The sequence below is a fragment of the Chiloscyllium plagiosum genome, unplaced genomic scaffold (assembly GCF_037043375.1).
Source record: "Chiloscyllium plagiosum isolate Xiang-an unplaced genomic scaffold, Cpla_swu_hap1 HiC_scaffold_17, whole genome shotgun sequence".
NCBI lineage: Eukaryota > Metazoa > Chordata > Chondrichthyes > Orectolobiformes > Hemiscylliidae > Chiloscyllium > Chiloscyllium plagiosum.
In genome coordinates this window covers 27,900,711-27,924,289 of record NW_028270155.1, presented here as the reverse complement: position 1 = coordinate 27,924,289, position 23,579 = coordinate 27,900,711, and the positions used below count along the sequence as shown (strand labels likewise).

Sequence of the window (23,579 nt, the reverse complement as noted above, 5' to 3'; positions counted from 1 at the left end):
TGAGGCCAGAGGCAGACTTTCATCTGGAATGAACACCTTGGAAATCGAAGTCACACTCAGCAAGAGGCGCAGACCAATCAGAATACAGAAGTTCTTACACTCAGCAGCACCACAGAGGGTGCTGTCACTGCTGCGTGTCAAGGGGTCTTTTGGAACAGAACAAAGAATAATGAAAATTACAGCACAGGAACAGGCCCTTCAGCCCTCCAAGCCTGCACTGATCCAGATCCTCCATCTAAACCTGCACCAATTTTCTCAGGATCTATATCCCTCTGCTCCTTGCCCATTCATGTATCTGTCCAGATACAACTTAAATGACGCTATTGTGCCCGTCTCTACCAACTGCGCTAGCAACACATTCCAGGTACCCACCACCCTCTGCATAAAGAACATTCCGTGCATATCTCCCTTAAACTTTTCCCCTCTCACCTTGAACTTGTAACAGGGTCTCAACTTGTGTCAGGTTAGACAGGCCAGCCTGAATGGAGATTTACCCCATCCTGAAGTATGGTTTAGAGGAAGTGCGAAGGGTGGCGTTTGGTTATACCACCACCCCATCAGCCCGACCCGTCTTCGAATTCACCAATTCAGGAGCAGAAGATTCTGTCCTTGGTCAAAAAGTAATTCCACTGAAGCCTTTTACATTTATTCTCATATTCTCCAAGTCCCATCTTTTTAAGAGAACTAACTTTCATGGTGAATAATATCATAGATCAGGATTGGCACATACACGGAAACATGCAGCAAGTTAATTTTTACCCATTCAGGTTTCTTAACTCTTTAAAGTTCTGTAAAAAACAATCATCCACACAGTGTGGTCGAGGATGTTTGTTGGCCTATTTGTAGAACGTGAGCTGTAAAGGAGAAATACAGCAACTGCTTCTGCAGATGAGTGGAAACTAGTTCTTAATTCATACCATGTGTGATCTTGAAAGAAGCTGAAAACAAACAGTTTGAACCTTTGGGATTTAAAGTGGGACTCAGCTTCTTTTGGGCAAAAAGCTGTCCCAGACCTCAAAGAGGGAGGTATTTCTGAGAAGTCTGACCTTACATTTGCCAGAAGAATAGACTCCAAATGTGTAGTACTGCATATTTATATTGCCAGCAACAAAAATAAATTTAACATTAGTTATTTTTGCTGGAAGTTCCAAAACCTAAGACCCATATTTCTCAAGTTCTAAAAGCTGCAATTTCAAGACTCTAACATCTAGGCACAAACAAAAATGCAACAGTCTCCTGCAGGGTTCCCACCAGAAAGGTTTGCACTATAATTTTATATTTCACTCATCAGTCCTAGCTATGTCAAACCCATTCATCAATCACAACATCACATAAGGAACATTAAAGTTAAAGAGAGCACAGCATATTAGATTTTATGCTAAGTTTAAGCATTAGACATTTTTGTCTAAGGAAGAGAGATTAATCTTGATTAATGGCATCATCAGATTAATATTACTCTTCGCTACAGGCCAAGCTGACAGGACCTTTTTTTAAAATTAAAAATATTAGCATGTTCATTTGAAATGCAATGACATAAGCACTTGAATGTACAGAGAGACATTTAAGGTTACGGCACATGAATAGTGTTGAGGTCATCTCCAATTTTAATAATAAAAGGCCAACAGCTTCAACAACAGTGTATGATGATTCTTACCACTTGCCAAGAAATTGTCCTAAACAACCATATCAGACACATTTACCTGCCCTCCGAAAAATAGTTTTGCTTTGTCCACAAGTTTCTTTCTCAAAGTGATAAAGAACAGAAGAGAAAAAGACAGGAAAGTGTAAGTAAGATAAGAAGTGAGGGTAAGGGTAAAGGAAGAGAGGGAAGCAATGGGCAAGGCCAGCAAAGGAGAAACAAGAGGGAGGTTAAGAGAATATTCCAAAGAGAGCATAGCCACAGGTAGAAATCATTGCACAAGGGACCATTACACAGCACAATTTTCTTGCTAATTTCTGAAAATCTAACAATGTGAAGAGAACTCCAAGTGGGAGCTTCTTGATTTTATAAAAACTGCAAAACTGCGGTTGCTGTAAATCAGAAACAAAAACAGAAATCTCCATTGGGACTGGGTTCTGAGGAAGGGTCACTCAACCCAAAACGTTAACTCTGATTTCTCTCCACAGATGCTGCCAGATCTGATGGGTTTTTCCAGCAATTTCTGTTTTTGCTTCTTTATTTTAAGTAAGCAAAATGGAGCATGAGAGGGGTGGACATAGATACATATCAGGCAAAAGAAAAAGGTGTATCACAAAAGTCAGTCTGGGCAAGGACAGCATTTTTACCCATCCCTTGTTGCCCTCAATACCTTACAGCAGTTTGATACATAGTGGCTTGCAAGGCCATATCAGAGAGAAGTTAAGAATCAAGTACGCTGGAGTTACCGAAGTCACTTATACAGACCAGATCATGTCATGTTAGTTTGGGCTTTCACATCTGACAATTTCAAGTTCAGTTAAATGAATCAACTTCTTTTCCCAGATTTTATTTGATCTGAATTAAGATTCTCAGTTCGCATGGTGGGATTTGAACCCATATTACTTGAAACTTGCATGATGGCTACAGGAATCAATTATGAAATGAGAGAGGAAATCCCAGCATCAGTCAGGGGAAAGGACAGGTAACATCAAGAGTGATTTGGATGAGGAGGAGAGGATCAAAAACATAAAACTAGGAGAATATGACAGTGAACAATACATTTCTGATATATGTGCCACACTAAGTGCTATAGAGTACTCTCACTTGGACCCAAAAGCATAAAACTACATGGCAGACACCAGAGATTCAAATTACCTAATTGACAGAGTGATTAGTTAACAGTCAGAGGTGGCAAGAACAATTCAGGCTTGTGAGTTTGGGGAAGGCAGACAGGTGCTGCTGTTACTGATCCACATAAAAGGAATTAGAAACACAACATTTTTTGGTCAAGTTTATGGATGATGAATAAATTGCTGCAGTGGGATCTGAGTCGATCCTGTCTGATTTATCAGCCAAGAAACTGCACAAAGAACTCAAGGTAACAGCTAAATGTGGACAGAACTAAGGCAGATAACAGCCAATGAAGGTAAGTACAAGGTTTTACAAATTGCAGGAACAAATGTAGGTATGTTGATGAATAATTGTGAGATAGCTCACAAACAGAATGAAAGAGATCATGAACTGAGAGCAGCACTGACAAATCTAACAGAATCTGGAGGTAAACAACTGAACTGACTGGGGTCTTGAAGCTATCATGTTCACACTGTGGTCAGGCTATAGGTTTAGAATTCACTCTGGTCATTAAGGGAAATACCCAAGTCTTAGAAGTGGTGCAGAGAAGAGTCAAAGAGTGGACCTTTGATCTCAAAGGATTGAGTTGGAGAAAAGTTAGAAATCTTGGATTTCTCAGCCTTGCAGGGAGGAAAATAGCAGGGAGTTTTACAGAATTGGGATATCAAAAAGCTAAATTCTGAACACAATTTCAAACTAAACTGTGTCTGCAGGGCAAATAGATATGGGACTGTGGACAACAAAGAATTTCCTAGCTGGGGCCAGGAAACATCTCTTCTTAGAAAGAGCGTCAAATACGTGGAGGTAAAAACTTAAGTAATTCAAGAGACAATTGGATGTGTGGAGCAAAATTATAGGTTCCTACAAAGGATTGGACCAAATAACCCCTATGAACTATGCATATCTTTACAGGGCCCTTGTGGCACAGTGATAGTGCTCACAACTTACATCCAGAAGGCCCAGATTCAAGTCCCACCTGTCCCAGAGATGTGTAATAACAGCACTGAGCAGACTGCTTAGAAACTAACTTTCTTAAAATACTTAAGTTTATAATTTCTGCATAGACTGAGGGAATTTGTTAAGAGAGTCATGAAGCATGTGGATTGAACAAATATAATGTAACCAATAGGAGAGGCAGATATATGAGTGACTCACCACTACCACCTTCTCAACTAGGAATATGCAATAAACACTGTCAACTGAAGCACACACCCCATCAACAAATATGAGTGAAAAAGGAGGAGTAAGAAGCATGGAGTGAGTAGAAGAGGAAAGTGATGAGTTCAATATAGTACCTTATTTTTACCTAACAAACGTTGGTCTTAGCATTTACACAACCCAGATGATATTACAGTGGGAGGCAAAATCTGCAGCTCATGTTTCATACTGGCTATTGAGTTGGGCAGTTAAAATGGGCAATCAGTCATTTGAAACCTGTTGAGCAATTGCCTGAGGGGCCAATATTAGAAAGTTTGATGTCCAGCACTGGTAAAATCGGTCAGCCCATTTAAAAAAAAAATCTGCCCAACGGCACCCACCCCCAACTGCACCCTCCACCCCCCAACTGCAAATACAAATCAACTCATAGCCTAGTTGCACCATTTGATCTGACAGCAGTAAAATCAAATTAATTTGTTCTCTAACTCTAAATACATCTAACTTAGACAATGTTTATTTCTCATCTATGCCCACTTCTTCTAAGACTACTGTGCAAACCGATTGTACAAGAAACTTTCATTCAGTAGCAAAGATTCCAGATGCCACATTTTTGGATACATTAAGCCATATCCAAGCATTCCAACTGTCCTGAAATAAGGGAGCCTTATTTCAAAGGTAAAAATGTCAACCTCAGAAAGACCCTCCAATCCTAGCTATTTGTTTTAGTTACATTATGGGCACGATTTAATAATTGTTGTCTCGTTCATTTGGGCACATACTTTGGGAAAGTGTTGCTTTTCTTACCTTATATAGTTTCAAGCTGGCCTCATGCCTTGAGTTGACAGTGTGCAATCGCAGCTTTTCAATGCTGTTGGTGTAGTAGTCGCATGCGTTGCATTTCAAGTGCACTGGGTTCCCAATTGCCACACATTTCAGTCGCCACTCGTTGGCCTTGCCCCCTTCCTTGATGTGTGCTACGAGCTGGTATTTTTGTACGTGCTTATCTGTCTTACAGTGCAACTGGAAGTTGGCCTTGAGCTGGGTGTTATAGCGGCAGAGCTTACACTGGTAGGAGTCACCAATGACTGCTTTCCATTCCTCCTCGGGTAGGTGGCGCTCAATGTTCATGTGCAGGCTGAGTGTCTCCAGGTTGTCCGTAGTGAATCGGTTGCAGACCGCACACTGAAAAAGCTTCAAAGAAGGGTCATTCGTGGTCGTAAACGTTTCGCCAAGGTTCATGAGTTCTTCTGACACCAGCTGCCCGCCTCCCAGTCGCATGTCAAGAGGAATCTCACCACCAACTGCACAAGACCAAAAATGAAAGTAAGATAGATTAAGGGATTGGTAACAGTCATTAAAAAAAGATAAAAAGTGATGGTCATACACTAAAATATTGACCTGATAACAAAACTGTTGATATGACACACTGAAATCCTCTTCCAAAGCTACCATTGACAGTACTGTCTATGTTAATGAGATCAAACTACTCACCAATATCTGGGGATAATATTGGCATGGTGCAAAGGCTTTATGCAAATATAATGGCAGATCTACTGTAATATTCTACTGGTACAGACAATAGTGACAGAGGTATATTCATTTGTGCTGTTGATAGTAAGCTGCATGTAAGAGTCAGCTTTAGGCTCATGTCCCTGAATACAAAACTAGCTGGTCAAAATTCATTTTACTTGTGATCAGTTATTAGCCTTCAGGGACAGTGATTTCTATCAGCTAATGCCAGATTAGATTTAAACTTTAGCTCCTAGAGGTTTTAAAGCTGAACACCCAGAGTACGCATAGTAAAAGGAAACTTGGGCAAAACGTGGCCGATCACACTCAAAACAACTTGCTTTTGTCTCTCTGGTATCAGCAGTTTTAGTAGTAACATCATTTTAGAATGGTAGTGTAAAAAGTATGACCAATTATTTATTTTAATTACTTTCAGTACCCAGGCATACTGATGACAGTGGCCATTTGATGCAATGTTAGAAACAGCCAGGAACCCCCTTTTACATTTATCTCGACTCTATACAGCAGCTCTAGTCTAAAGCAATTCAAACAAATAATTTTTAAGAACATTACTCCATTATTTTTAATACATGGCAAAACCTTTATATCCCCTATTTTTCTGAATATTATGGGATTTATCACTCTCTTAGTGATGAGTTGGCCCAAATAAAATGTTGAAAGTACACTCCAAATCAAAGAGAACTGTGAAAGTCCACATCTTTAATAAACATTCTTTTTATGAATTTCTAATTCATGGTATCATTCCAAAATACTAAACTGTTGTCTTTTTTTAAATATATATATATATTCAGTTATGGACAGGGCTATTAAAGGTCTCTGGAACAATTAATTTTTATTTTGGATATTTATCATTTGTAATTTCAGATTCAACATTTTTTTAATGCAGTGTAAAAGAAGGGTTTCCTGAGGCAACACAAAGTATATAATGGCAACTCAAAAGGAATCCTTGTCTGTTGATTGGCATAGACATGGGAGAAGGAGTAACATTCTCAATGTGTTCAACTACAAAGTGAAAAGATTGGTAGCTTGGGAAAAAAGGGATGAAGTTTTTAAAAAAATACTCAATACACAAAGCAGTTTTAAATAGCTGTAGTGAAACTTGTGTTATATTTCAGCAACAGCAGAGAGGTAGAGCTAATTATCCCATTACCGCGTCAATACATCCATTTAACAGAGTTGTGTCAGTGCCAGTACGATGGGTGATCTCATCAGTGGAAGGTGAAAACCTCTGTGCTGTACAGATCTGTCTAACGCCTCTTACTACACAATCTTTAATACATCACTGACCAGATAAAACCAAGAGCTGACCTTGTCCAACTTACAGTAAATTTATAACAACTTCTTTATTTATAGTATAAAAGCTCTACAAAAGTGAATGGCACTTCCTAACTTCATAAAATTCCAATTCTTAGGAAGAATTAGTTTTAAATCCACCATGTAATTTAAACTCTTAAATACGAGATTGTTAATATATGTTCCCTTGCTGCCAATGCCCCACCAGGTTTTCAGTCCCCCAGAAGTGATGTTCTCCAACCTTGCAATGCTCCACCTAGTGGTCTGGCTGAGAAATGGGTAAGCCCATCCAATTTTGAACAAAGGTCACAGTTTGAACTCAGATTTCTAATGTAATAATTGGTCCATTTGGATTGACAAGATTCCGTCAAACCCTGGCAAGGTGAACTCAAATTTGTCATTGGTAACAACCATTTAAACGTAGCATCTCCAGTGGATTTACAAAAACAAAATTGAAGTTCAAATGCTATCAGAGATCCTTATTCTCATGGTAATTACTAATGATACTGAATAACACAGTCAATTTTAATCAAAATAAATAAAAAGGTGCAGTTTTGCGACTTGATTTGTGATAAGTCACTACTCCTTCTTTAAAATAACAGCTCATCTGCCAATAGGTCTCCGTCTATTTTGATCTTCCTCCAATTAGTAGAATAAGTGCAACATGCATGAAAGGGCAAGGATGATTTTCCCTCAACTTCCTTGTTTGGTTAGTAACTGGCTTCATGATAGTTTATGAACCAGCTCAAGTTCACTATGCAACTATCACTATGAGAAATCTTCCTAGTACTGCATGGCAAAGTGCCATCATGCTTCTACCAAAGATTGTGCTGGAACTGCCATGCAGACAAATACTTGCTCTGTCGACATAACATTTGGTTTTTCTGAGTCAATGCTATGATCATGGCAAATACAAGACTTCTGTGAGCTGAGTGCATAAGCTTTCTTCATTACATTGGTTTCAGGACCAATTGCCTTTAAAATTTAATCATCATGCTGGCTTTCTGCATATTAATCAGCACAGATTTAAAAAAATTAAACCTTAACTTAAGCTGTAGTATTTAAGCTGAGAGAAGATTTTGGCTTCTGTTGTTCAAGCATGTAAGAGTAGTGATGCTCCTGTCATCACAAACTGCACCATCTCCATTAATGTTGAAGAAATTCAATAAAAAGTGTAATTTCATGTATTGTTGGCTCTGCGGTTTCTGCTGATTAAAATGTGCATACATGTGCTATTTGGTTGCTGTTTCCTTTCAACCAAATTAGTTAATGCATTTGTGTATGTGACAGACAGAATGTCTAACTATATTTTATAGCAGGTAACACAGTGGGATCTCCAGTGAATTCTTTCCCTCACCTTTCTGAATCTGATTTCACTAACTTGCTATATGTACAAGCATAAGAGCTGTGGTATATGAGAAGAACCAGATTAAAGCAGTGCTGGCAAAAACTTGCATTTGAGTTTTGAGTTTGATTTATTGTTGTCAATACTGAGATACAGTGAAAAGTGTTGTTTTACGTGTTTATACCATACAAATTCATCAGGGTAGCAGAACAAAGTGCAGAATAGAGCATTACAGCCACAGAGAATGTGCAGAGAAAGATCAGAATTAACTTTTGAGAAGTCCATTCAAAAGTCCGATAACAGCTTAATCTAAGTTACCAGTATATCCTTTACTCCTTTCTACCTTACATGCTTAGCTAGCTTCCCTCAAAAGTAGCTACACTATTTGCTTCAACTACTCCCTTGGGTAGTGAGTTCTATATTCTTTTCACTCTTGGGATAATGAGGATTCTCCTTAAATTCCCTGTTGGATTTACATGTTACAACAACAGAACAACTATATCAACATCATCTAAATTTACTACAAATCTGAGCCTAAAACCTTGATATCACATCTGTTTCCTTCTATCAATATATTCAAATCAGCCAAAAAAATGACGAGGCAATTAAAATTATTCAGAAGTGAATGGGCTGAAGTGTTCAATGAGCAAAGAGTTCAGGAAAAAGGCAATACTTCCAAGTCTGTCAGAAAGCACCCTCAATATGCATTTCATTAAAAAAAACTGAACTTTGTTTTACTTACACTAATGTGAAAACACTGATATTGCAAAACTATTAGTAGCTCAACATACAAATCAGAAATAAAACTCAGCAATACATTTTCAAAGACACCCACACATATGAATATGATGGGATGCTACAAATTTCCATGACAGAGTAAGACAAAAACTGAAAAGGAAGCAGAAGGGAGACTAAACACAGGCAGAGATTCATTTTCTGGAATATTTTACTTGTGAAGTATTTATAAAATGACAGTTTGTCTAAAAATCCAAAAAATTTGCAGTATTTCCAAACATTCAACCCTCTAATATTATACATTAGTGAAAGGTATACAATTTATATCTGCACTAGTTTGATTCACTTGATTTATATAAAAGTCTCAAAATTTGTTTTAGTTTGCATGGTTCAACCACTATCATAGTAACAATGAAAGATTTGTATGTAAGAAGAAGGGATAGTTTGAGGCATATGTTGCAAATATCAACACATTACGGATCTTTGAACCTAACTTCCCAATGTTTTTTCCTTCTTCTTTGATCAGCCCTTGTCAAAATAGAAGAGAGGGCACAAATGAATTCAGAGGTTTGAGATATTTGTTCATGCTTTGGTGCTTTGCAAGCCACAAAGTTACTAAGAATAAGCTATGATTTTGATTATTACAGATACGAGACAGGAGAACAAGAGAAGAAATCCTGCAACCATATGTATAGTGGCATCAAAAAGGATAGTGAAAGAATTAGATTATAATTTGGCTACACACAAAAACCAGAACAATTTTTCCCCCAATAGTTATTAAGAGATATAAAGAAAGCTCTCTGAGCTCTAATGGCACATTATTGGTATATTGTGTGGGTTTCCTACTGAGTAGCTCTCTGGTCATGAGCCTTAACTTTAATATGTGTACTTTCTCTGCAGACCAAATGTGATCAAAGCTCTTGCTTTACTGCTTTTATAATATGGGATTTGTGCTCAATTTTCAGACAAGTTTTTTTTCATTTCCTATGTGGACAGAACAGGCAATCCTTGTCATTTAAAATATCAATAGGCATTTCTCTTTCACCCACTCATTGAAAACAACAGATAAATAATGTTCCCTTAGTAACATCCTTGTCACCAATGAACAGGAGAAGCAAATTAATGTTGCCACCAAAGATGACAAAAGACTAAATCGTTTTTGATATTTTATGAACCATTGTGATTTATCAGTCTCTCATTTTGATTCTTACTTTCTGACTTCAAATTAATCTGAAGTTTCATTATTTTTGGTGCATTGACTTTGTGACTTGTGCTATTTGATTAAGTTTTGCCATAAGCGAAATGAAATAACTCCTCAGAGGATGGCATCCTGTCACCAAGTCACCCTTTATTTACACATGATACTGAGCCAGTTCCCTCTGAGCCAGCTGTCAGAATGAACAGGATTTCTGACACTCCTGTTCTTACCGATCGGCTAGGGCTCCCTGATTGGTCTAATTTTACAACGTTGAAACTTTATTGCTGGAACAGCACAGCAGGTCAGGCAGCATCCAGGGAACAGGAGATTCGACGTTTCGGGCACAGGCCCTTCTTCAGGAATGAGCAGAGAGTGTTCAGCAGGAGAAGATAAAAGGTAGGGAGGAGGGACTTGGAGGAGGGGCGTTGGAAATGTGATAGGTGGAAAGAGGTCAAGGTGAGGGTGATAGGTCGGAGTAGGATGGAGGCAGAGAGGTCAAGAAGAAGACTGCAGGTCAGGAAGGCGGTGCTGGGCTGGAGGGATTCGGCTGAGACAAGGTGGGGGGAGGGGGGATGAAGAAACTGGTGAAGTCCAAGTTCATCCCCTGTGGTTGGAGGGTTCCCAGTCGGAAGATAATTTTACAACCCCAAACAGAGAACTCATATTCTATGAGGTCCACTGGCTGATCTCATTACAATAATTACATCCTTCCCCTTCTGAATACGAGGATATAAGCTGGTTTATATATATGTGTGTATACACACACACACACACACAGCGCCTCCTGGGGCATTTTTAGCACTGGGTCAGGTTTTCCAAATCTGCCTCTGATACAGCAGATAGCTCGCCTCTTGTGCGTCACGGAAGAAATTCATCCTCCTCTTCAAGGCTGCAATATCCAAAGTGTCCATCTCAGATTCCAACGTATCTTCAACACTTGATGAAGAGGGAGAACTCATGGGTTCCGGAAGAGTTGGGAAGGCTGTTGAAGAGCTGGGCATGTTTTGCTCCCACATTGTTTATGACTTTGTAGCTTTCACATGGTCCACATGCTTATTCAGGACCATCACACCTACTTGAACTTTGTACATCACTGGACCCGACCTCACATTGACCATGTCTCTCACCCATGCAGGGCCATTCCCATGATTCCTTACATCAAATTTTGTCTCCTGAAGTAAATTGTCTTTCATGCTTAGCGAAATCTTGTGTCCAGCATTAGTGTTCCTGATAGTGTTTCACACTCCCCCCCCACCACCGCCCAGATGTGGGAATTTCAGAGTTAACATGGTGTGGAGTCCTCTCCCATTAGCAACTGTACTGGGGCTATCCCTGTAGTTGCATGAAGGGTGGTCCAATAATCAAATAGGAACTGACACAATATGGTATCTAGTGAAGCTATGAGTTGTTCCTTTAAGCCTGCCTTCAAATGGACTGCTCTTTCTGCCAGATCATTGAATGATGGATGGTATGGAGGTGTCCTTATATGTCAAATACCATTCAATGTTAGGAAATACTTAAATTCCCTGCTGGTAAACAATGGCCTGTTATCTGTGACTAATACTTCCGGGAATCTGTGTATTGCAAAAGATGTGGGCAGTTTCTCTATTGTCATTTCTGGGTTTGACCTATGAAGTCTATGTTCATTCAGCCACTTTGACTGGGTCACCACAAAGACTAAGAACTGAGTCCATGAAAGGACCTGCATAGTCAACATGCAACTGAATCCAAGGTTTACATGGCCATTCCCATGAATGTGGGGTAGCTGCTCGCAGTAATTTTTGTCCTTGTTGGCACTCTGGGCACTGCCCCACCAACACAGCTAGTCTCCGTCCAATCCTGGCCATCAGACATAACTTCTTGTTAACGTCTTCTATTTTGGAAACCGCTGAATGAACTTGGTGGAGTTCAGCCAGTATCTGGCAGCGGCTTTTGCTCAAGACAATTATTCTTGCTCCCCATAATAATATACCATCCTTGACTGTATTCTCCAGGTCCAAAAAGATTTCAATTCTAGTTGTTACAGCCCTTTGGCTGGTAACACCACCAGCTGTTTCAGTTTTGCCAGCACCGGATTTTTCTGCGTCCAAAATCTGATATTGTCAGCAGAGACTGGAACTGTGTCCAGAAAATTTAAAACCGTAAAAGACTCTTCATTTGGATGTACCGCTGGTGGTGTACCTGGGTTTGACAGGAGGCAGCTCAATGCATTCACACTTATTACTTGGCCTCCCAGTGTTCCAACTAGTAATTATATGCACTTAGTATTAGAGTCCAGCACTGAATTCGGCCTGAAGCTATGGGCGACACTGCCTTGTGCCCTTTAAGTAGAGCCAGGAGGGGTTTGTGGTCCGTTATTATTACAAATTTATGTCCATAAAGGTATTGGTGGAACTCTGTCACTCAAAATATGACTGTAAAGCCTTTTTGCTCCATCTGAATGTATTTTCGGTCTGCAATAGCCAAAGCCTTGGATGCATACGCTATTGGGCATTCCTCTGCACTGGGCCACCTATGAGCTAACACTACCCTGAATACCAGATCTCGCTTGGGATCATAATGTGCTGACACAATAGGTGATGATAGCTGTTTCTTCATTCCCTGAAAACTATGGGTTGGCTGGGGGGCTATTTCCAAGGCAGGCCCTTTTTTTAGAAGTTGATGCAAAGGTGCCAGGATGGAGTCCAGGTTATATAAGAACTGCCCATAATAACTCACCAAACCAAGGACAAGCCTAAGCTCTGGTATGGACTAGGGAGCCAGGGCACATTTCATCACCCTCACTTTATCTTCCAAAGGGTATAACCCGGTCTTGTCAACTCTGTAGCCCAACTAGATCACTTGGGGTGCCCGGAAAACTCATTTTTCCCTCCTAAGGCATATACCCACTGGGGAGAAATGTCTAAGGACTATGTCCAAGTTCTCTAAGCGCTCCTTATTGGTCTTCCCTGTTATTAGCACATCATTGAGACAAATGGCGAACTGGGGTGAAATATTCTCCATCGTCCATGAAAAATTGCACAGGCTGTCAATACCCTAAATGGCAATCTTGTATATTGGTGCCAACCCTTTTGGGTATTATTGTAGCATACTTTTGGGAATCGTCATCTAACCGCATTGCAAGTACACATGGCTCACGTCCAGCTTTGTGAAGGTCAAGATTCCCTGCGTATAAATCCTCAATGTGAGAAACGGGTTATTTAACCAGCTGTGAAAGGTAGTTCACTGTTTTAAAAAAATCCCCAAAAAGGCAAACTGACCTGTCAGCCTTCACAATCAGTATGACCATTCCGCAAACTCTACTGGTTTGATGGTTCCTTCATTATGCATTTCTATCTCTCCTTTTGCTCATAAGGCAAATGGTACTGGGCAGGCCTTACAGAATCACGGAATTGCTTCCTGGTCAACATTCAAGGTGGTCTTGGCTCCTTTAATAGTCACTAGACCTTCCTGGAAAATCTCCGGAATTTAAGTAGGACTTCACTCAGATAGCAATTTCTAAATGAAAAATGTTGAGCCAATCTCGGTGAATCTTTATCAAACAATTTTGCTCATCAAGCTTGGGCATGATCCTCTTACTACAGTCAGTGGTAACTGAATCAGCGACTCCTCCAAAGTGACCAGAACCAAAGTTGTATCCTCAATCTGTAAAAGGTTCCCCAGCATAAGTTTTCAACCTAGCCAAGGTCTTCACAAACTAATGGGTTGAAATCCAGAGCAAATTTTGTTGAAGACTGGTTCTGCAATCACTGAAACGGTTGCACCAATATTGACCTCCACTGGAACCGGTTGACTGTTTAAACTGTTGCCTATTTTGATTGCTTCTAATTTGGATGTTGCTAAGCAATTTAACCGTTCCAAACCAATTGTGGGTGGACTTTCCAGTGTGTGCATTCTCTTGTATACCAGCCTATGAGTTCCCTTACTCAATTGAGATATAGCAGGATTTTTTGCAATCTTAAATCCGCAAAACAGCAGCAACTACAATGGTTTGCCAGCCCAGACCCTGAAGAAAATTTTAACCTTTTGGCCAAGGCTTAGTTTGGTTTGGGTTTTGCTGTGGGCTGACGTCGAGTTCCTCTGGTCAGGTTATGTCTTGAGTGAGGGTAAGCAATTGCCTTCCGTCAAGTGGTGTATGCCAAGTTCAGTCTGACTGGCGAGGGTGTCCACTTTCCTCAGAATACTGTAACTCATATTCTACCCTTGCCACTTCTTCCAATGATAAAGCCACTTGTAGTGCCTGTTTGAAGTCCAGTTAGGCTTTAGCTAGTGGACACTTTTGCATGGTTACATCATTAATCCCACATACCAAACGGTCTTTCAGCATCTCATTCAGACATCAATCAAAGTCACATGCCTCTGCCAATCATCTTACCCTCATCAAATATCCTGACATTCTCGAATTGCTGAGTAAAACTGATACTGTCTCAGAATTAGAGGAGGCTTATGATTGGAATATTCCTCAACTAAATCCATCAACCCTTGAAAGGGTTTATTATCTGGTGCCTCAGGGGAAGTTAGGCTCTTAATAACTGAAAAAGCTGCAGATCCACAAGCAGTCAAGAGAATTACTTGTTGCTTTTCATCAGTCCCAATGTCACTTGCCTGGAAAAAAAACACATTCATTCCACATATGGCCCCAGTTTTTGATAGCAGGGCTGGATGAGTCAAGCTTTCTAAATAACAGCATGATGCCATAAATGCTGACCCCATAATAAAGATGACTGTTATGACAGAATTTTTTCAGGAGCATGCTTTTCTCTCATTGCCACTAAAATAACTCCTCAGAGGCTGGTATCCCGTTAGGAAGTTACACTTTATTTACATGCGGAAACATTGATCCAGTTTCCTCAGAGCCAGCTATTAGAGGGCTGCACGGTGGCACATTGGTTAGCACTGCTGCCTCACAGCACCAGAGACCCGGGTTCAATTCCCGCCTCAGGCAACTGTCTGTGTGGAGTTTGCACATTCTCCCCGAGTCTGCGTGGGTTTCCTCCGGGTGCTCCGGTTTCCTCCCACAGTCCAAAGATGTGCAGGTCAGGTGAATTGGCCATGCTAAATTGTCCGTAGTGTTAGGTAAGGGGTAAAATGTAGGGGTATAGGTGGTTTGCGCTTCGGCGGGTCAGTGTGGACTTGTTGGGCCGAAGGACCTGTTTCCGCACTATAAAATAATCTAATCTAAAAAAAAATCTAATCTAGAGTAAACATTCCTGTTCTTATCTGTCAGCCAGGGCTCTCTGATTGTACCAGATTAAGAGCCCCAATCAGGGAACTCATATTTTATAAGATCCACCCAGCTGACCTCATTATAATCACTGTAATAAATATCAAACTAAATGAAACTCTACATGTGTATCTAGTCCTTATACATACTTTCTAATCAACATGTTCAGAGATGTTGCAACACACTTCTGGAGCAGTTGAGACATGAACCCAGGCCTCCTGGCTCAGAGGTGTAGTCCTTATATTCTTCCTTTTGACATTGGGACCAAAGGAAATAACATTATAGAATACAGTTGATGTTACCTTTTGTCCAGATGTTTACAAAGTACTGAAATGTGAATTTGTTTGGAATCTTGCAGCTTTCTTTCCCTCCCAGCACCATTGACTAAGGACCTAATTTTTACTTAAATTTAATATAGATTTGCAGCTTGTTTCCAGCCAATAAGACCATTTAGTGTAGTGAGAATTGAGTAGCTTCATGAATCATAGTGATTCTCTGGTTAAGTATTTCAACTGAACTGAAAACAGTCTAAAAATATCAAAAGAGAGCACACTTAAAGGGTAAGCAACCTGCTTTGAGATATCCACATTGAATGCTGACATGCATCAGTGAAACAAAAAGATTTTTTTTAAATGAAAGATGACTCAAAAGCCTATCAATGATGAAACAAATGGGAGCTGAAATAATGCAGAGGGTTAGACAGTGCTGTTTTAACTTCTGGGGCTGGATTGAAAATCTAGGTCAGACTTAAGAGCTGTGAGTCTCCCATGTCTGCTGGTTGTGAAAGGGCAATATCAAATAAGCTGGGACAGTTTGCTAGCAATCTAGCTATAATTGTTAAATTCACTCAGGTCAACTACAATGTAGCTACAAATCATCGCTTGGTGATACAGAACTGGAGTACTCCTGAAACAGACAAATTTTGTAAAAGCTTTTGTCTTTCAAGTATCAGGACAATTTGCAAGAATATCAACATGAAGAGGAAAAAAATTATCCTTTATGAGTGAAATATACTGATTAATTGACATGTGCTCATTGATAGGTATTATCACCTTATAGATTCTGGTAGAGATACCTGAGAATGAATGGGACAAGGGAATAGATGATGGTTGTATATTAATTAAGAGATCATCGAAAGGGAACTTGAGTGCATGTCAACACGAAGAGCAAGTAATCAGTGTGTTTGGAATTTCTGAAGTGTGAGTAGCAATAAAACTCTGAGGAGAAAACAATATACCTGTTCTCTGACTAAGTATGGAACAGAAGATTTGAACGAAAAAGATGGATGCATGGATCAAAGAGAGTTTATTGTATTGGTCCACCAAAGGTTTCAGGCCAGGGATGAATTTGTCACGCCAAAATCTTTCAATTGTGCAGTACTGGATTAGGTGACATACTCATATAGTATGTGGAATAGCTTGGTTAAATTGGTTTGCAGACTTTGCATAATTAGAGTGAGAAAAAAATTAAGGAATTTGGGAATGAAAGCATTCTAAAATCTTTAAGACCAATAGTCATTCCCTGCAAAGTTACCGGAATCATAATTTTATTAACACAACTGCAATATACAGTGAAATACTGTTGTAACTGGCTAAATTGTTGTTATTGAGTAAATTGGCTAGATACCCAACAGAGTTGCCATTTTGAGTTCATCAAGTTGAACAATTATGAAACATCTCAAGGTAGGTGACATTATTCAGGTAGAAAATAAATGAAAAATGAAAATGGATCACTATGTTTTGAAACTTTGCCTATTAGGAAAAGTCAGGAACTTGAAATGTATTGATCTTAGTCGTGCTTCTTATGCAAACCTCTGTGATGTGTTCTCAAGTACAGGAGGGTTTGTAATCTTCTTTTTGGTTGAGGGAAGTAAATTTTGCCCTTGAGCTTAGGAAGTTAAAAATATCAGAGGAGTGATAAAGCATACTTTAGTAACAGCAATTGTCCACGTTATTGAGGCAGTGGATATGGTGCTTTTCTTTGTAAAAAGGTATTCAGTACAATACCAACCCAGCACCAATAAAGAAGTTACTATGGCATAAGTTACATTAAAAAAAATGCATGAATGAAACAAAAATTCAGGATCAATGTCAATTTTAATCAATAGATTCTAGAGAACAGAAAAATCTCAAAAATGAAATAGGTGGACAGCAACAGTCAGCTGTCTGATTACAAAGAAAGGTGCAAGCACAAACAAACTATTAGAAGTGGTGAGAAAGAAGTTTGGAACTTTAACATACACCAAAAAAAATTGGGGTATGGAGATGCCAGTGTGCAGCACTCCAAAAGCTAGCATTTCCAATTAAACCTGTTGGACTATAACCTGGTGTTGTATGATTTTTAACTTTAAAAGAACTCAAGTGGAGGGGATATGATATTTTGTCAATTTTTTTGTCTTTGTTTTGTTTGTTTTACTTTATTATTGCATTGATTAGTGACTTATTTGAAAATGAAACAAAAGGAAATCTGTTATTATCTAGAAGGATCCCCAGAATTGCCTGAGATGTAATGGATCTAGTGAACAGGTAGTGGTTAGGTATGAATTAAGGGATAATTGCTTGTGAATTAGATGTATAAACATGAGAGCAAGTAATCAGTGTGGTTGGAGTTTGTGGAGTATGAGTAGCAATAAACCTCCTACTAGAAAAGTCTATGCCTATGCTTTGTCTGAACGGCATTAAAGCTGTGGTATTTAATAATAGATACAAACATTGTTATGGAGAACACACAAGTTAGATAAGGACTGACAATCAACTGTCAAACCTTGTTTAAATTTAAACTCAGCCTGACTGATAATCTTAAATTAGTTGGACAACATGTGATCAATAATATTGATTTGCTAAGAATTATACTGACAACCAATTTAAGATGGCCATTCAGGCCCACAATGTAAGCCATACATATTAATACACAGAGCCATTTTGTTTGCAGACAGAAACAAGAGCACATACACTGTGTTTGTTTCTGCCTCATTCTTCAAAGTTATTCCTTAACCAACGAGTCAATCTGCTTGGTTTAAATTTAAACAAAGCTTGGTGGTTAACTGTTAGTAAATGGGGAGGCAGTAGTTTAATGGAAATATCTCTGGATTACCAATCCATAAGGCCAGACCAATCATCTGGCAACATACATTTGAATCCTATCATTGGTAGATAGAGAGATTTGAATTCAAAGAAATATTGAACTTCGAGCTGGTCTGATGACACCATATAACCACTGTCAGATGTCAACAAAAACCTAATTGATTTTTGGAAAGGAAATCTATTATTACTTGGTCTGGTCTACTTGTGTCTCCAGACCCAAGGCAATGTCGTTGACTCTTAACTGCCCACTGGAAAATTATGGTTGGGCAGTGAATACTGGCCTAGCCAACAACACCTACATCATGTTAACATATAATAAAAAAATCTAACCAATGCATTCTGTCTGGCAAAATCTTTACTAGTCAATGTCAACTAATCAGTATGGACTTCCTGTACAGTATAAATATATTGTTCCCCTTTATTTTGGTGTTATTGTGAATTGTCCTGATGAGTGATAGAAGAAAACTTTAGCAATGTGACTTTTATTCTGCAATGGGACTGTTACTGTAATAAATAATAACGGCACTAATATTAGGTTTTGTCATGTTGCTGGATCAAAATTTATGTTTTAACTAAAGTTTTATGTGATGTCAGTACTGAGAAGCAGAGCATACTACACCTTTGAGTACAAATTTCACAAAAAGACACAAAATACAGAGTGGTGTTCACAAATCCAAATATAAGTGAAACAGACAGGATTATCCGTACCATATAAATTACTGTCTGCTATTCTTTATGTTTAACATTGGTGAGCCCAATGACCCTGTTGATTAAAAGCAACGGATACATGAATAAAATCTAAATCTGTCAAGATCTTGCATGCTAACCACAGATGTGCAAGAGATGACAGTAGAACTTGCAGTTTGTGAAAGAGTTTGACAACTATAAGCACAACACAGCCTTGCAGACTGCTTCAGCATAAGTTCCAATGAACTGGGAATTACATTATATAAAGGGCTTACTGATATTACGCATCTTAAAATGTAAGCATTTTAACTCATATGAGAATTAAACAGATGGTAAAAATTAGTTACAGCGATCAATTTTTAATTGTGAAGAGGCACTGGTTAAACAAGCCTGTACAAAAACACATTGGCACTTATCAAGCAAAACACTGCAGGTGTCTACAATACAATATAATTAACCCTTTACATTCTTGCCAATAACAACATTTATTTTGGCAATTCAGAAAATCATTGAATGGGCCCCTAACAATTGCAAGCATTATTTTGTCAAAATCACCGTACACAGTTAAGATTTAAATGCCACACAGGCATTAAGTTGTTTAAAATAAATGACAAGTTCTACATGGAAGCAATATAAATACAAGCAATTGTAAAGTAGGAACCTTTCAGCTATTTAGCACAATTATAATTTTGGGTATTTCTTATCTTCTGAACATCTATATTACTGTATAATTTTTACATTATTCCTAATTAAACTAAGGGCCACCTGAGCCTAATTTTGCAACCTCTTCTAGCTTTCTTTCCCCCTACTTTGGCAATCTGCCACCATTGCCACAGGGGACCCAGCAAATCCAACAAGCACCGTTATTCCTATTACCGAGAGTTTCTATTACCAAGAGACTCTTTCCAACAATATTACGAAAAAAATAACAGACTCCAAATCCCACTACATGAGTTCAGTGACAGATGTCACAGGATTCAGCACAATGTGTTAAAATATGCTAGGGCACTCTGATCTTTTTTAATCACCTTGCAGGAGATTACATTTAATATATTATAATGTGCTCTGGCTGAATTCCAAGTCCAATATTCTTACAAGAACATGTTACTGTTAATAATACGAGGATATGGAAGAATTGTCCCCCACTGAGAGCTACTGTATCAACAGAAAAAATTCTGCCAAAATGAAAGGACAATTTTTTTTAAACTGTTGTGAAAACTGGAAAGATGCATCATTCTCAATTTGTTCCAACAGAGAGGGGGAGGGGAAGGGACTGAGGCGGAGTAGGGGCTGGGTGGTAGTTTCAAATTGTTAATTTGGATTTATTCAGTAAATTTACATTTCTCTTTGAAATTCTGTCCAAAGTCGAAACTCTATCCTCAGACCAGCACCCACTTAATTGTATTAATCTTAATGAATCAAACTACTGTGAAAGGTGTATAGGTCATGGGTTTATTTATCTTTTGTTCTCTATTAAATACAACATTAATTCTGCAGTCACAAACAATGAACAAATGTTAACTGTGTCTTGGTTAATATTTAAAAAACATAACCCAACAAACAGGAACTCAAGTGACAAGACAACAGTGTAGAGCTAGTCCATCAATCAAGTTTCTCCTGGAATTTATCTTCTGGCAAACAAAATAGCTCTGATTGCTGGAATAGTGGCAGTAAGTTGTTGGATATATTATTCTAAATGACAGCGTTCCAATCCTAACTTGATCAAAATGAAGGCAGCATCTAAATGTAAAGCCTATGTTATAGCTTTAAAAAATGCTCAAGGAAACATAATCAATGTTTTAAACTTGAATATGTTCAAGAACTTTACATCAACATTTTTTAACATTTGATGAAAACTTCACAAACTTTCCTACAACTGATCTCTAATCAAAAGCTAAGCAACGGTACTTTGTACCCAATGTTTGGGCTCTGTATTCTATAATGATTGTGGCTTCACAGGTCTAGCATTGCAGCGCCAGACATTCAATTAGAGACCTTGAGTTTAAATCCTAGCCTCGATGCGCTTTACTGGTGCTCAGCCAAACTCCTTGATAGTACATAGTACTATCTTGTATTACATAGTGCTCCATCCTGGGGGAGATGATGAGAACAATTTGTCAGGATAATGCTTCAGCTTAAACTGCCGTGCCTCCAATTAGCCATGGCACTGGCAGCAGCCAGGCAGGTCCAATGCCTTTTGTCCTCCTTGCTATGATATACTCCAAGTGCTTCTCTCCAGTATGAAATATCAGTATAATGATGAGTCAAAGGTTGCATAACTAAGCTCCACAGACCAATGGGATGCAGTGCTGAAAATTCACCATCCATCCCAACTTGTCTCAGTGGTAGCACTTCTGCCTCTAAGTCAGAATAAGATGGATTTAACTTCAATTTCAGTGACTGGAACAGATAATTCAGGTTGTCCAGTTTTGAAGAAGAGCTGCGCTGTCAGTGGATCTGTCCTGTTGACGAAATCTCAAGCCAAGGGCTATTGACAGGAGGATGTTAAAGATGACATGGAACTGTTTGAGGAAAGGAGCAGAGAGGTATTCCTGGTATACTAGCCAATATTTATTCTCAACTAACACTTAAAATTGATTATCTAGTTTCACTATACTTTGTGGGATCCAGTTGTGTGTAAATTGGCTATCATATTTACAATATTACAATAGTGACTACATTCCAAAAATACTTAATTGCTTGTGGAGAACTTTGGACAAATCGTTTTATCTAAGGCAAGTCTAATTTTTGCTGCAAAGTCATCTTAGTGAATAATAATCAATGTTTATACATGTGCAAATGTTGTACAAGAGTTTGTGTGGTGCAGCGGTTGTGTCTGAGCCTGGAGGTTCAGCTTCAAGTTCCACCTGCTCCAGAGGTGTGTGATAACATCTCTGAACAGGCTGATGAAAAATAAATCCCAATGTTGTACAAGTCACTTGCACTTACCAAGAATGGACTACTTCTGCACAAAATCTGAAAGCATTTTGAAACTGTGTACAGCCGAAGAAAACAATTTTACAACCGATATTAAATGCCATTATAGAGGTAGTTAGTGTGTGAATAATTGATATTTTTAAAAATTGATATATAGCATTCTCCCATTGTAAAATAAAGACAAAATGACCAGTTTAAGTGATATTCACATCAACAAAAAAAAATGCTGATCTTTCTCTTGGAGATGGTGGGTGTCAGTAATCAAAAACAATCTCTTAGATGCAGGCAATGTTAGCAAGGCTAGATTTATTATCCATTCCTACGTGCCTGGCAGATGATCAGCAAATCTTTGTACAAATATTTTGTCTGCTTGGCCAATTCAAAGGACCCTCATATTGTATTGTGTATTGTAGTAAGTTCACCCCAGATTCTCAGGGTTTACCCAATTGTGAATACGATCGCTTCTGTGCAGTATTATTAACTGTATTTATACATCATACAAAGATGTGTATCTAGTATAACATTATTTATCTTTACTTGTCTTTCCTCTGAGGAAGACTCAAAACACTGACTCTACTTCTTTCTACAGATGCTGCTAGGCCTACTGAGTTTATCCAGCAATTTCTGCTTTTGTTTCAGATTTCCATCATCTGCAGTTCTTTGTTTTATTTCCTTATTGCATTAATATTTATGATGTTGAGGCTTTCATAGTGTTCAGAACAAGGCTATCATTACAAACTTAGAGAATTTGGGTTATTTATTTTGGAGGAACATAAACTATAAGAGATTCAGTTCAGTTGTTTCAAAATAAAATGAAAGTAGGTTTGGACAAGATATTCAAAATAATTATATTAATAAAACATGTTGATAAAATACATGGATAGAAGAAAATCCATTAAATGTAAATGGTTACAGGGTCATAATTAGGCTAAGTTCAGTCCATATTTCTCCTGAATTCAAATTTTACCATCTGTCATGGTGGGATTCAAAACGCTAACCCCAGAACATTAATCTAGGGTTCTGGATTGCTAGTCCAGTGACATTAGTTATGCCCACCCCTCCCTAAAATGTGAAATCATACTTCCTTTCTGACAGTATGGAGATATTTTAAAATCAACCTGCCTTAGGGGCCAGGTGGGACTTGATCCCAGACATTCTGGCCCAGATGTAGGGACATTGCCACTGCACCACAAAGAGTCCCTCTATACTTCTCTGCAACACACTACCAGCAGACACGTTCAAGTGAAGGTGTCCTGCAATTTGTTCTGAAGATATCTGTAAACTTCCTTAATCGAAGTACACTAACATTATAAGAAGGGCAGAAGTTTAAGTAAGATTCTACATGAATGAATAGTGAGCTGCAATGTAGTGGACCCGACAGAGTTGGAGAGGAATTACAAACCAATTCTCCTGAAACCAACTGCAGGATTTCCCTTTTTGTTTGCCTATCCATATACCTAATATTTTCAAAGGCGAGGAAGAGGGTGAGTTGAGATGATGTGGGAAATGGAGTAAATACTGATGGATCCAGATGGTTCTTCAAATCCTTTTAATCAACTGGTTTAATTTGATCTGAGCACTTTACTGAATCATAAGTTAACACTTTCTCACTGATACAG

At 38.7% G+C, this 23,579-nt stretch overlaps 1 protein-coding gene across 7 annotated transcripts in view; it reads right to left on the bottom strand.

The window, feature by feature from the left end:
* Positions 1–23,579, bottom strand: part of zfhx3b (zinc finger homeobox 3b) — a 566,603-nt gene that overhangs the window by 317,159 nt on the left and 225,865 nt on the right. For all 7 annotated transcript variants that reach the window (XM_043706688.2, XM_087995764.1, XM_087995766.1 and 4 more), the window contains one exon: positions 4,733–5,229. In XM_043706688.2, the coding sequence (XP_043562623.2) occupies positions 4,733–5,229 (497 nt within the window). The remainder of the gene's footprint in view (positions 1–4,732; positions 5,230–23,579) is intronic.